This window comes from Olea europaea, unplaced genomic scaffold, assembly GCF_002742605.1.
Source record: "Olea europaea var. sylvestris unplaced genomic scaffold, O_europaea_v1 scaffold1687, whole genome shotgun sequence".
Classification (NCBI taxonomy): Eukaryota; Viridiplantae; Streptophyta; class Magnoliopsida; order Lamiales; family Oleaceae; genus Olea; species Olea europaea.
The window spans coordinates 165,174-180,618 of NW_019234550.1; the positions used below are offsets into that span (position 1 = coordinate 165,174).

At 38.2% G+C, this 15,445-nt stretch overlaps 1 protein-coding gene across 1 annotated transcript; it reads left to right on the forward strand.

Annotated features, from left to right (window-relative positions):
• Nucleotides 1-11,692: 11,692 nt before the first annotated feature.
• Nucleotides 11,693-15,114, forward strand: LOC111377609 (UDP-glycosyltransferase 76B1-like). Its single transcript, XM_023000737.1, has 2 exons — nucleotides 11,693-12,412; nucleotides 13,388-15,114. The coding sequence occupies exons 1-2, from the start codon at nucleotides 11,920-11,922 to the stop codon at nucleotides 14,272-14,274; spliced, it is 1,380 nt and encodes a 459-aa protein (XP_022856505.1). The 5' UTR covers nucleotides 11,693-11,919; the 3' UTR covers nucleotides 14,275-15,114.
• Nucleotides 15,115-15,445: the final 331 nt, after the last annotated feature.

Below are 15,445 nucleotides of genomic sequence, written 5' to 3' on the forward strand. Positions count from 1 at the left end.
CTTTATTTCTAACTGTGCAGGGCGAACTAAAGTCTTTTCGCCACTATTAAAGCTGAAAAATCAGGACGAATTCGTCTGGAAAGAAGAACATCAAAAGGCTTTTGAAAGCCTGAAGACATATCTATCAAGTCCACCAGTGTTGGTGTCACCAATCCAAGGACGGCCAATGAAAGTGTATGTATCGGCTGAAAAAGAATCAATAGCTGGAATGGTCGCACAGGAAGACCAATTTGATGAAGAAAGGGTAATTTACTACTTAAGTAGGCGGTTAACGAAATGTGAATGTAATTATTCTGCTGTTGAAAAATTGTGTCTTGCACTGTATTTCACATGTACAAAATTAAGGGCTTATTTACGGCCCGTGACCGTTTATTTAATTTCTAAAGTAAATTTAGTCAAGTATATGTTCTCGCGCCCTATTTTACACCAAAGGGTAGGCCTTTGGACACTAGCTTTATCAGAGTTCGAAATACAATATATACCTCAAAAGGCAGTCAAAAATCAAGCTTTGGCTAACTTTCTAGCCGATCATCCATGCCTTGACATGCCTGAAGAAATCGAATTAGAAATCAATTCGTTCGAATTAAAACCTTGGGTGTTGTATTTCGATGGGTCAAAAACCTCTAAAGGTGCAGGAGTAGGAGTAGCATTGATTAATCCTTTAGGGATTTGCTACAAGTTTGCATTCACTTTAGACAGAATGTGCACCAACAATCAGGCCAAATATGAAGCCTTAATTGTAGGTCTAGAACTAATGATAGATATGGGAGTAAGAAATGTGATCGTTAGGGGCGATTCTCAATTGGTGATACATCAATTGATCGGTGATTTTAAATGCTAAAGTGATTCCATTATAAGTCAATATGAGATCGCCCAAGAATTATTAGAGGAATTCGATCAAGTAGAACTTCAATGCGTTAATAGGATATATAATGACGTGGCAAATGAGTTAGCCCAAATGGCTTCAGGGTACTCAAAGGTCTTGAATTGGAAGTCTACTTGTGAGTATGAAACCATGTTGCCCGTAACTCAAAGAAGAGCGAGAAAAATTGAACTTCACTGTATACAAGATGGAGATGCAATGGATTGGAGAACAGAGATCAAAGGGTTCTTTAAAGAACCTAATGGAGGGATTAGTAGGAAAACGAAGCTACGTTTGCTGAATTACACACTAATAGATGAAGAGTTGTTTAAGAAACGCTCTGATAGTGTATTGCTAAAGTGTGTAAATTTGCAAGAAGCCAAGACGATCATGGCTGAAGTGCACGAAGGGATATGTGGAGCTCATCAAGCTGGCCAAATGATGAGATGGTTAATTATTAGGAGTGGATATTTTTGGCCAAAGATGGGAGAACTATGCGTTCAGTATGCAAAAAGTTTTTTAGCGTGCCAAAAGCATGGTCCAATACAAAGGGCGCCAGCACGAGAAATGACACCTATTATTAAACCTTGGCCGTTCAAAGGTTGGGCGATAGATCTAATAGGGAAGATCTACCCTCCATCGTCCAAGCAACATACTTTTGTTATAATTGCAACCGACTATTTCACCAAATGGGTAGAGGGGGTACCTTTGAAAGAGATCACCCAGAAGAATGTTATAGAGTTTATCCGTGATCACATTATTTAGAGGTTTGGAATTCCACAAACTTTAATGGTAGATCACGGAACATCTTTGAATGGGGATCAAGTGAACAAATTTTTAAGCGAGTTTGGGGTTAAATTAGTAAACTCCACACCATACTACGCTCAATCCAACGGACAAGCGGAATCTTCTAATAAGATTCTGAAAAATATCATCAGAAAGATGATAGATGAAAACGCCAGAAATTGGCACGAATGTTTGAACAAGGCCTTATGGGCTTATAGAACATCACCTCGATCAAGTACCAAAGTTACTCCTTTTCAACTTGTTTATGGACAGGAGGCCGTTTTGCCTATGGAAATCAACGTGCAATCGATTCGAGTGTGCTTGCAACATAAGCTGAATGATGATGAGTATGCCGAATCACTAGTTCAAAATTTATTGAGTTTAGACGAATTGAAGTTGGACGTCTTAGATAGGTTGCAAGTTCAAAAGCAAAGAATGGCTAAGTTTTATAATAAAAAAGTCATAGCCAAGTCGTTCAGCCTGGGTGAACTAGTTTGGAAGACGATACTCCCTTTGGATACCAAGGATCCAAAGTACGGGAAGTGGTCGCCCAATTGGGAAGGACCATACAAAATAAACAGTGTGTTGCCTAATAGAGCGTACCACTTGGAAGATTTAGACGGCACCAAGCACGTAAGATTCATTAACGGCAAATATTTGAAAAAATATGTTCCTTATTTATGGGAATGTGAACAGATAAAAACATAATCAAACATTCTGGACAATCAAAAGATAATAAAGACAGAGAGAAATACGTTCGAATAAAGTTCTTTATTATCAAACGTTCATTACAAGAATACAAAAGATACAAATAATGGACGTGCTACAAAATACAACTAAAGTAAGATGATCTCCTGGTTGATCGCTGAGTAAGCTTCACGACGCCTTCCTAAATGCATTGCTGCAATGGTGAGATTGTCGAGTAAGAGGGTGTACTGGCCTCACTACCTTCCTAAATCCATCACTGCAATGGCGAGCAAAGAGGCTGAGAAGCACTCTCAGCAAGCAAAGTGGCCCACAAGCAGCCCAAAAATTGCCTTCCATCATTGACTCCTTGTGAAGAACAAAGAGACGATGGGAAGAATTTTGCAGGAAAGAACTTCGCTGCTGGCCAGAAAATATTTCCTATACCTCTCATACCAAAGGTGACATCAAGGTAAATATAAGGCGGACGGACTAAACAGTCCATTTTTGGATCAGGTTGATCGTCAGAATGTCAAGAAATGGCAACAAATTGGTTTCGAAGAAGAAAATGAAGAGATGAAAATAGAGGATGAAAAATGCGAAACATTTATAGGGGTGTGAAGATGAAGAGACAGAATATGAACAGCCACATTTCCGTCTAATAAACGGAATTAAATAGCCCTAAGTCTTGGGAAAAGTGGTGGAAATATCAAAAGGGAATGTACAAAATTCTTAGTGCAAAGCAGTTAAGTGCTTAAAGAATTGATGACTAAAAAATAAACGTCAAATAAATGCACAAGAAGTTAATGTTTATTAATGATGAACAAAGTTACAGAAGGAAAAATCGAATTACAAAAGAAAAAAGATATCGTATGTCTTAATTACAGTCTACCCCATAAGGAACGAATTCGTTCCCTAAGTTTTTCCCAATCCTCGTTCTGTCGAGAGGAAGTGATGTTCAATTCAGCTGCGACGTCATCATCATCAACTTCCAACTTCTTGTACTGCTCGACCAAGGACTTAGTTCGCTCAATTCCCCGGGAGGCGTTGCGCTTTTTAGCAGCCATCCTCGCCCTGCAGTCATCCATTTTAGCTTGAAGTTCCCTCATCTGAGCAGCCAAGTTAACCATCAAAGAGTCTTCAATCATGATTTCGGAGGAGATTTCTTTCAACTCGTCCTCAGCCTTGTTAATCTCCATACGCAAAGACTCTTTCTCAGCTATGGCTCGAAGATATTGAGTACGCTTGGCCTTTAGTTCAGTATTCTTGGCCAGCATAGAAAGGACCTCGGAGTGAATAACCTTCAACGTCGCTTTAAAATCGGCAGAAAGATTGAGCGATGGAAGCGTCAATGCTTGCTCCAACTTCGCACTCAAGTGCTCAAGTTCATCCTTGTGCCTGGCAGCACTAGCCCTTCCAATATCNCTTGTGAGTATGGAACCATATTGCCCGTAACTCAAAGAAGGGCGAGAAAAATTGAACTTCACTGTATACAAGATGGAGATGCAATGGATTGGAGAACAGAGATCAAAGGGTTCCTTAAAGAACCTAATGGAGGGATTAGTAGGAAAACGAAGCTACATTTGCTGAATTACACGCTAATAGATGAAGAGTTGTTTAAGAAACGCTCTGATAGTGTATTACTAAAGTGTGTAAATTTGCAAGAAGCCAAGACGATCATGGCTGAAGTGCACGAAGGGATATGTGGAGCTCATCAAGCTGGCCAAAGGATGAGATGGTTAATTATTAGGAATGAATATTTTTGGCCAAAGATGGGAGAACTATGCGTTCAGTATGCAAAAAGTTGTTTAGCGTGCCAAAAGCATGGTCCAATACAAAGGGCGCCAGCACGAGAAATGGCACATATTATTAAACCTTGGTCGTTCAAAGGTTGGGCGATAAATCTAATAAGGAAGATCTACCCTCCATCGTCCAAGCAACATACTTTTGTTATAATTGCAACCCACTATTTCACCAAATGGGTAGAGGCAGTACCTTTGAAAGAGATCACCTAGAAGAATGTTATAGAGTTTATCCGTGATCACATTATTTATAGGTTTGGAATTCCACAAACTTTAATGGTAGATCATGGAATATCTTTGAATGGGGATCAAGTGAACAAATTTTTGAGCGAGTTTGGGGTTAAATTAGTAAACTCCACACCATACTACGCTCAATCCAACGGACAAGTGGAATCTTCTAATAAGATTCTAAAAAATATCATCAGAAAGATGATAGATAAAAACGCCAGAAATTGGCACGAATGTTTGAACAAGGCCTTATGGGCTTATAGAACATCACCTCGGTCAAGTACCAAAGTTACTCCTTTTCAACTTGTTTATGGACAGGAGACCGTTTTGCCTATGAAAATCAACGTGCAATCGATTCGAGTGTGCTTGCAACATAAGCTGAATGATGATGAGTATGCCGAATCACTAGTTCAAAATTTATTGAGTTTAGACGAATTGAAGTTCGACGTCTTAGATAGGTTGCAAGTTCAAAAGCAAAGAATGGCTAAGTTTTATAATAAAAAAGTCATAGCCAAGTCGTTCAGGCTGGGTGAACTAGTTTGGAAGACGATACTCCCTTTGGATACCAAGGATCCAAAGTACGGGAAGTGATCGCCCAATTGGGAAGGACCATACAAAATAAACAGTGTGTTGCCTAATGGAGCGTACCACTTGGAAGATTTAGACGGCACCAAGTACGTAAGATTCATTAACGGCAAATATTTGAAAAAATATGTTCATTCTTTATGGGAATGTGAACAGATAAAAACATAACCAAACATTCTGGACGATCAAAAGATAATAAAGACAGAGCGAAATACGTTCGAATAAAGTTCTTTATTATCAAACGTTCATTACAAGAATACAAAAGATACAAATAATGGACGTGCTACAAAATACAACTAAAGTAAGATGATCTCCTGGTTGATCGCTGAGTAAGCTTCACGCCACCTTCCTAAATGCATCGCTGCAATGGTGGGATTGCCGAGTAAGAGGGTGTACTGGCCTCACCACCTTCCTATCGCTGCAATGGCGAGCAAAGAGGCTGAGAAGGACTCTCAGCAAGCAAAGTGGCCCACAAGCAGCCCAAAAATTGCCTTCCATCATTGACTCCTTGTGAAGAACAAAGAGACGATGGGAAGAATTTTGCAGGAAAGAACTTCGCTGCTGGCCAGAAAATATTTCCTATACCTCCCATACCAAAGGTGACATCAAGGTAAATATAAGGCGGACGGACTAAACAGTCCATTTTTGGATCAGGTTGATCGTCAGAATGTCAAGAAATGGCAGCAAATTGGTTTCGAAGAAGAAAATTAAGAGATGAAGATAGAGGATGAAAAATGCGAAGCATTTATAGGGGGATGAAGATGAAGAGACAGAATATGAACAGCCACATTTCCGTCTAATAAACGGAATTAAATAGCCCTAAGTCTTGGGAAAAGTGGTGGAAATATCAAAAGGGAATGTACCAGATTCTTAGTACAAAGCAGTTAAGTGCTTAAAGAATTGATGGCTAAAAAATAAACGTCAAATAAATGCACAAGAAGTTAATGTTCATTAATGATGAACAAAGTTACAGAAGGAAAAATCGAATTACAAAAGAAAAAAGACATCGTATGTCTTAATTACAGTCTACCCCATAAGGAACGAATTTGTTCCCTAATTTTTTCCCAATCCTCGTTCTGTCGAGAGGAAGTGATGTTCAATTCAGCTGCGACGTCATCATCATCAACTTCCAACTTCTTGTACTGCTCGACCAAGGACTTAGTTCGCTCAATTCCCTGGGAGGCGTTACGCTTTTTAGCAGCCATCCTTGCCCTGCAGTCATCCATTTTAGTTTTAAGTTCCCTCATCTGAGCAGCCAAGTTAACCATCAAAGAGTCTTCAATCATGACTTCGGAGGAGATTTCTTTCAACTCGTCCTCAGCCTTGTTAATCTCCATACGCAAAGACTCTTTCTCAGCTACGACTCGAAGATATTGAGTACGCTTGGCCTTTAGTTCAGTATTCTTGGCCAGCATAGAAAGGACCTCGGAGTGTATAACCTTCAACTTCGCTTTAAAATCGGCAGAAAGATTGAGCGACGGAAGCGTCAATGCTTGCTCCAACTTCGCACTCAAGTGCTCAAGTTCATCCTTGTGCCTGGCAGCACTAGCCCTTCCAATATCCATATCCATGAAGGATACGTACTCAAATATCAATTCCTTCAGGAACTTCAAGTCTTCCTCTGAAGAAGCAGCAGGACGATCGGATGGAGCAGGGCGAAACGTCTGAATTTGCCCCCAAGAAGCGAACAAGTCTTGGATAGAACGCACAATCCTGTCAGCATCCAGCAAAGAAGACTGCCAATATTGAAAATCCTCACTACAACGAATAAGGTGGAAATAGAAGTGAGGCAAAAAACTACCTCGTCGACAATCGTAGAAGATGGCGCGCCCTCAGCCAAGCTTGCCACCAACGACTCATCCATTTGTGAGGACTTTCCCTTGTCCGAGCGAGAAGATGTTGCCACAACGGGCAGACTCATAGGAGTATCTGCAAAGCTCAAGAGCAACAAATCAGAAACCAATAGCATGAGCAAAGGTAAGACATAAAAAAAAACTGAATTACCTTCTGCTTCGATGTTCGGGGGGGTTGACGCCCTGGGAAGAAGGTGGCTCATCCATGGGTTGTGATGAGGATTCTGGGACTGAAGATGTCTCTTTAAGCGTAGCCCCCTCATCAACCGGTTTGGATGAAGTAGCCTTAGCAGAAGATGATCGAGCAGGAGTTGTCGATGTCAAAGCCTTTGAAGGAGAAGCTGAACTTTTCTGAGAAATCCAAAAGATCATCAGCACACAGAAAAGTTTCAAGTGTGGAAAAGTATACTTGTAAGTAAACCAATTTAATTACCTTCCTCCTGACAATAAGAGGGGCATCATCATCATCATCGACATCATCCTCCAGAATGGGAGATGCTGAGGCTGGCCGTTTGCGGCTTGGAGCACTTTTGGCCGTAGTAGGCTTGGCAAGGAGGGAAGAAGATGGACGAGCAGATTGTTTAGTGCGACGAGAAGGAGAGAGGCTCCGAATAGACAAAGGAGTGACCAAAACAGGAGGAGAAGAAGAAATACTCGGTTGGTCTAATGAATGAAAGGCACGATTGGCCTCAGTCGCAAATAATCTGCGCTTCACCGATGGCCAGAGTTGTTCAAAAAGAGGGTGAATGGCGTGGCTAGAATTGAAAGGGGCCAATGAAAAATGACTGGTTAAAAGGAGATTACGAGCATCTATAGCCTAGCAAGGAGGAACAGGCCAAGTTTGGCCAAAACCAAGCTTGCGAGCAAAAAATTGGGGAGCATAAATCTCTACCCCTGCCTTGGCATTAGTCCCAGTTAGAATATCATGAAATAGCTCCCTCCCGGTTAAAAACTGAATCCAAATGAGCAGGGAGGTGCTCGCGCTATCTATGGTGGAAGGAGGATGTACATAGTTTGGAGTCAAAAAAGGAGGAAAAGGAAAAAAGGAAGAGATTGAATCTAAGGAATAAAAGAATGAAAAATGTTCCTTCTGGACATATTTACAGGAGTTAGGGGCTCCATAGCTAGCCCGTAACAGCTAGCAGAAGGACGAGAAATGGATGGAGCACCAAGCGATGGAAAATAGGATCTCAACCACAGTTGAGTGAACCAAAGAGGTCCACTGCCAGTGGGAGATGCACCATTCTTCAATTGAGCTTGAAGAGAGGCCATGCCTCTATAAAGGGCAGCCAAAAACAAAGAACATAAATTCAAAGGCCTGCCACGCGCCAATTCGTGCGCTATAGGTAAATAACTCAGAGAGGGCTTTATACTTGGCACGCACAAAATATATTTACAAAGCCAAACTAAAAGGAAGGCCACTCGCTCAGCATGGGTAGGCTCAACACTCGAATGATTGTGGAGGGTCTGCAGGCTTGAATAAGAGTCGGTATAGTTTTTACCAAACGTTGGGGCGCCACCAGAAACTAAGATACCTGGGAAAATGGTATCGCCCAAAGGTGGTAGATTCACCAGGGCCCCAACATCCCTTAACGTAATAGACATGGGGCCAAGAGGGAAAATAAAGGTGTTATTCTCAGGGGACCAAAAACTCAAAGCAATCGAAAAGAGCGCTAAATCAAAAGGAGGGGGCGAATAGAGACTTCTAACAAATCAGAAATCCTAGCGCTATCAAAAAGTGCCTTAGTAGGACCATGACCCACAAGACGAGCATGCCACCTACGAAAAGCTACATCAGATTTAGGCCAAGTGCGAATACCTCTTTCGCGAAGTGGCCCCAGCGGTAGAGAGTTCAGGAATGGAGGACCCTGAGTGCAAGAAAACAGCCGACCCACCGCCACCTGTTCAACTGCCTCTGCATTGTTGAAGAAAGGACCTAAGTAGAACTCATTACGTCCAACGTCGGCGGGTGCGAGAAAACTTGGGGTTATGTATGGGCGACTCAGAAGTCTCTGAAAGTCATCAAAACTAAAGGAATCGCTAGCTTGAGATTGTGAAGCAGCCATTGGAGAAGGAACGAAGCTTTTCAGGGTTACGTAGCAAGGAAGCAAAAGATGAACAGTGAATCGTGAAAGAGACGCAAAAAATATGAGGCGTGGTTTGGTAGTAGTGAAATGGCGTGTTTGGGGTTTATAAGGGTTTGCAAAACGACGCACCTTTTCAAGTTATAGAAGGAAACAATGATTGAAATTCTTAGAAATTTCGAACGTTGCTGGAAACACGAAGTGAATATGGCAAAATTCAATAATTATTATTAATTCTGCCATATTGGGGGTAATTGTTGACACATAAAAATTCAGCCCAAATCGAACAGCCCAAGGAGTAAAGCCCAATTGGAGGATCCCCAAATTAGATAGCCCAAAGAACGAAGTCCAATCGAACGAATCAAGGTGAAGGCCCAAATAAGGGGGCCCAAAATGCGGTAACGCCATCGCCCAAGTTTGCAAGTCGCCTAGAATCTGAACGAATAGAGTGTCATACGGTCGCCCAGAGCTGTTATTCTATTCTCCCCCAAACCTTCAAGTCGCCTAGGTATCAACAGGCATAACGCGTCGTGGTTATCAAGAAATACAGTTATCAAAGCAGTTGTTAAAGCAGCCCTATCACGTTCCACGACTCAAGGAATTCAATCGAAAGAGGTTGAACGATGAAAGGTAATGACAGCAGTTAAAAGGCAGTTTTCATGACAAAATGGCCACTACGAAGAAAGTGGGTAGTTATAGGACGATCAAGCAGTTTTTAGAGTAGTTAATCACAAAGAGATCGTCTATGAAGTATAAAAGGGAGAAAGGACATAGAAGCAAGGACCGAATCCAAAACTCTCAAACAGAGAATATGTAATTTTCATTTCCTTAGTTTTTAGACTTAAACACTTTTCTTTCAGTAACTCGTGTGCTTGCGCCCCTTGAAGGCATGTTATTTTTCATTTCCAATTGTAAAGTCATCGCCAATAAAAGAACACTCCTTTTTGGGACTTTGTCTCAAGAGGTTTGTCCGTTACACAATCGTCCGATCCCTTTTAATTGTTAGCGACTAACCCGCGTGAAACACAATCTGAATTCGGTTTCTGTTAGGGACGTAAGGTGGCAGGTAAGATTCAAACTTTCTTCAAAAGTTGAAATGTTTTTACTTTTTTTTTTTTTTTTTTTTTAAATTTTGTTTGGAAACTTCTTTTGATCAAAGCATTAAATTTTTTATGTTTCCCAATCAATTTGAAAAGGTTTTTGTTTGGGACGTTTGTAATTAGTTGTGAGGTGACGGGACCACAATCAAGAAACATAAAAATCATTCAATTTAATGATTTGGTCAAAAGAATATATGATTATTGAGAATTGAAAGTTAAATCATTCAATTTCTTTACAACTTCGAACAATAATTTAATCACCATCATTTTTAAATACTACAACTAGTTGTTGACAATTAAATAAGGTAAATCAGGAAAATAGTTTTTGCAAAAATCGCTTTTTCAATAACATTAAATAAAATTTCTTAATCCGTGTAAAAAATAAAATCAGCATATATAAGTATGATGGAGGAAGTATTATCTAGAATAATGCTATTTAATGCTAGTAGAGTTACTAGTTGACACTGAGTGGCATTAAATGATAAGATTAATTAAATAAATCATATATTTTTTATATTTAATTGAGCTTTTCATTTAATGACACATATAAATATAATGGGGTTACTTGTAGCACTGCATAACATTATTTTATAATTTATCTTTATAATAGACCATCACCCACATATGTAGTAGATATGTGATATATGTCAAGAAATGATAAAATCAATTAAATCTAAGGATATAAGAATCACTCTATTAGCCTAATGTCTCATTATAGGATGATTATTGAAGATAAATAGTTGTTAATTATATTAAAATACTCTACGAAAAAAAAATCATTGTTTTCAAACTTTTTGCATATCCTTGTATTTGTGTCACAATCTCTAAACCATTGCATTTAGAGGGGCATGGTGGATTAAATGGTGCATTTTTTTCCTTTTCTTTTTCTTTGTATACATTTATATGAGTTGGGATTATTTAATAATAAGATCATTATACAATATTTGAAGAATAGTAGGAGACAATTGTAGTTTAGAGAGGATAATTTATAAGATTTAGAAACATTCTTGCGTTCTTAGTTTCTTTTAAAAAATATTAGGTAAATAACAGATTCACTTAATTAATTTTCTGGTTCTCTCCACTCTTGTTTCTCATAAATTAACATGTCAACTTTTTTTTAAAAAAAAAGAAAAGAAGACGTATTGGAAGTATGACACTTGATATGAAAATGACTAGCACTAGGCTAAATTAATTAGTGAAGAAAGATATTATTATGCTTGAGTTAACAGGAAAAAATTCAAAACTCAGCATCATGGCTAGAGTCATCTTCTTCAAACATTTTGCACAATTTTCTTTGTAGATGGCATGCATTCATTGAAATTCTGAAGAGACTTGTGCACAAAAAAATGAAAGTAGTTTATTTTGAATTTTGGAACTAAAAATGAGAGAAACCTTTAGAATATAATACATTTATATAACACGAAAAATAGTACTCATAATAATTCTGCAAAACAATCAATTATTAATTATAGAAATTCTGTGAATCGACAACAAAACTGTAAATCGACCCTGCTATATGAACAGACTCAATGATAGAATTTTTAATAGGGAAACATGTGTTATTTATTCATTGAACAGTTAAAAAAAAAGACATTCATACAGCTTGTCAACAAATATGGTCAAAAGCCCCTATTCAAGTAGCGTTATCCATCAACTGTAAATAGCTTTCTAGTAGCTATACCTTTCAAAGAAGGCTCTACTTAGAAAAACTGTGCCAAATGAAGACTAAAAGTGAGACACAAAAGTCGAATTAAACTTCAACCACTTCCATACTACTAAAGAACTTTTAATATTTTTATACGAAAGCCTGTGGGAGCAGTCCATATAAAAAACGCGCAAGTCTTGAACCAAAGAAGCATCTTGAGAGACGCCACCTTCAAGCTAAACAATATCCTCCACTGCTCAACGTATAGCACTCGGTTCTTCTTCTTCTTCATGACTAATCATGGCCAGAATATACAGCAAGATGGTAAAAGACGTCGCTTAGTACTGTTTCCATTCCCATTACAAGGACATATAAATCCCATGATTCAGCTGGCCAGCATCCTTCACCACGAAGGATTCAATATTATCATCATTCTCACCAAATATAATTGTCCAAATCTATCTAAATACCCCCATTTCGTCGTACACTTAATCCCTGATGGCTTATCAGAAAGTGAAGTTTCCACAGCACAAACTGAAGTTGTGCATACACTAAAACTTCTTAACGACAGGTGTGTTAAACCATTTCGTGATTGCTTGGCTCAGTTGCTATCTGATGATCCTATACAATGTCTACTTACGGATTCTGCTTGGTATTTCGCACAAGAAGTTGCTGACAACCTTAAGATTCCGAGATTTGTACACCGGACAAGCAGCGTCTGTTCGCTATTAGCCTTTGCAGCTCTACCGCTTTTTCGAGACAAGGGTTACTTATATATGAAAGGTATGTTTTCTTTTTCTTGGATATTTAAATCCAAATGTTTTGAGATGTACTTGGATAAAACCAAAAAGAAACAAGACAAGAAAGCGGTAGAGAGTGATAAGAACGAAGGAAAATTTTGCCATTGTTTGAGCCTCGTTGTTCTAAAAATTTATTTTTTCAAAACTCATTTTTAACTACATATTTTTTAATAAAATAATATTACATGAAAAATCAAAACTTTTACTTAATTTTTAATTACACATTCTTCATTAATCTACTATTCAAAATGCATTGTTTCCTCCAAAATGGGGCTCAAACAAGGGCTTGATAAGTGAGTTGATTATCCCTCCATTGAACTACGTAAATTTGTGTCATCTCTTCAATTTACTTTTCATGTTTGGTGGTTTATTTCTCCAACACTTTTAACCTCTCCCTCCCCCAACAACTAATGCAGGATGGAAACGTGAATAATAATAAATGTAACCTGTTCATAACACATGAATGGATATTTACTTGAATTTCGTTGAAAGGAAATGATAATCCACCAACAATTGAAAAATTGAAATGTCTTATTAATTAAGAATCGAATAATGAAACCGAATTACAAAAAAGTGTACATAGCCTTTATAGGCAAGATTATTATCTATTTTTACTAATACTAAGAAATTAAAATAAGGAAACTAATAAAATCTAATCTAATTAAAAATTTTATTCTAATCAATAAAGAAACTATAGTCCTAATTAAATAAAAGATCAAATCTATATCACAACTATACCTAGAAAAAAATAGAGCTAAACACAAGTTTCTCACTATGAAATAATGATTATCTTATTTCTTTCATTTCCTAATTAGTATTGGATTTTCTCTTGGTGTTGTCCCGCGTTAACAACTCTGAACTCTGAAGTCTGATCAGTTCATGAAATAGGACACCATGTCTAGAATTCATTTCTTGATTTATGGAATATAGTAATTTTTATCATCGACTTCTTGGACAGATTCCGAAATGGAAGAACCAGTTTTGGAGCTCCCACCGCTGAAAGTTAAGGACATTCCAACAATTGTGACCCGAAATATAGAGGAGGAATATCAAGTCACAGCTAAAATGGTGGAAGAGACAAAGAAAGCTTCAGGTCTAATTATCAACACCTTTAAAGAACTAGAAGAGCCCGAATTAGCCAAACTTGGTGAACAATTTCTCATGCCTACTTTTGCAATTGGCCCATTTCATAAATACTTCTCAGCTTCCTCGAGTAGTTTATGGACACAAGATCGAACCTCCATATCCTGGCTGGATACACAAGCACCCAAGTCAGTAATCTATGTGAGTTTCGGGAGTGTTGCAACAATGTATGAAGAAAAAATGAATGAGGTAGCTTGGGGGTTGGTTAATAGCGAGCAACCATTTCTGTGGGTTGTTCGTCCTGGATTAGTCCATGGCTCAGAATTTGAAACCTTGTCAAAGGAATTCTTGGAGGCAATTAGTAGAAGGGGATTTATTGTAGAATGGGCTCCTCAACAAGAAGTTCTATCTCATCCTTCTACTGGTGGATTTTGGACTCACAGCGGATGGAATTCGACTTTAGAGAGCATTTGTGAAGGTGTCCCAATGATATGTTCGCCTTTCTTTGGTGATCAGAAGGTAAATTCCAGATATGTGAATGATATCTGGAAAGTGGGGATTAAGTTGGAGAAAGGGCTGGATAGAGTTGAAATAGAAAGTGCGATTAAAAAACTAATCGTGGGGAAGGAAGGGGAAGATATAAGAAAGAATATAATGTGTTTGAAGGAGAAATTAGATCTTTGTTTGAAATCAGGTGGTTCTTCTCACCAATCACTTGGTAACTTGGTTGATTTCATTTCATCTTTCAGATCTCCTGTTTGATCTTTCTCAACTATGATTTTGTTATATATTACTTCCTAATAGTTTGATTGCACATTTTTGTAAATATTTCCAAGCCTAAAAATTTGGTCTTTCTTTGTGTAATGTTAGTGTTTTCTATCTCTATTCTATCTATAGTTTGAACTCAATTGTTACCTGTATGTGTTTATGGGGTTTCCGCTGGACAGTCCAAATCTGTTCAGCTTGAAAAAGTTATGCCGCAGTTCTTTGAATTTCAAATTTACTACAAGTTCCATGTCTTGATAAATCCAGCTCTTCCTTTTCCCAGTATGTCACTTTCTACTCACCCTTTTCTGCATAAATTCAAATGATTAGCAAATGAGAAAATCAGTTTGAATTATATAATCTGCTGAGAATCAGTTTCATACCTGTTAGGGTACTTCACCAGAATCAATGATTTCCTGAATACGAAAATTGACAAGAACACAGAAGGACTAATGGTTCTGAAGTAAAAAAAGGAATCCCCATCTATTCAGTTACATGAGCAGCAAAACTGAAGACTTCATCAATTATTATGCACTTGACAGGCCTTCCACTGCACTTGGCCAATCCATTGACAACATCAGGTTCCGAAACTCTTGATTTAAGCTCATCATGATGTTCAGGGGTTGCTTCCCAATTGCATTGGCCAGATTCAGCATGAACTTGGGATGGACTTGCATTGGCAATGGGAAGATGAGAATGTGTGGTGGGAGTTCTCGTGCTGATTCTTGAATTGATAGAGCACATTTTGATACGCCCTGCAAGCTAGAAATAGTACTAATACAACTTTTTTCTTCACAATATTGGATGGAATAGTTGCAAGTCCATGACATCTAAACTCAAATACAACACAACAAATTGAGTCTTTTGTAAATTTAGGAATTATTACGTGCATTTGTTTTCATCACATCATTTCGATGCAAATATATAGAAGATTCAAAATTAGACAACCACCTGTTGTTAGTTTTGGTCAGTCCCTACAATATACAATGTTGGGGTCTGTCACATGTACGGTGGATAAAATCAATTTTACTACAAATGTTATCAAATACTCAAGGAAGAGAAAATTGGTTTTTCTTCTTCTACCAAATGAAATTTGACAAGGGAAGTAAATTTCAAATTGTCTTCTTCCAGCAATTGTTAAGTTTGACAAGAAAATGAAGTAAAGTTC

Excerpts from the sequence above, each read along its gene's own strand:
- LOC111377609 (XM_023000737.1), top strand. The coding sequence starts at position 11,920 with ATGACTAATCATGGCCAGAATATACAGCAAGATGGTAAAAGACGTCGC. Across the intron at positions 12,413-13,387 it reads GGGTTACTTATATATGAAAG|ATTCCGAAATGGAAGAACCA; the intron begins GTATGTTTTCTT and ends CTTCTTGGACAG.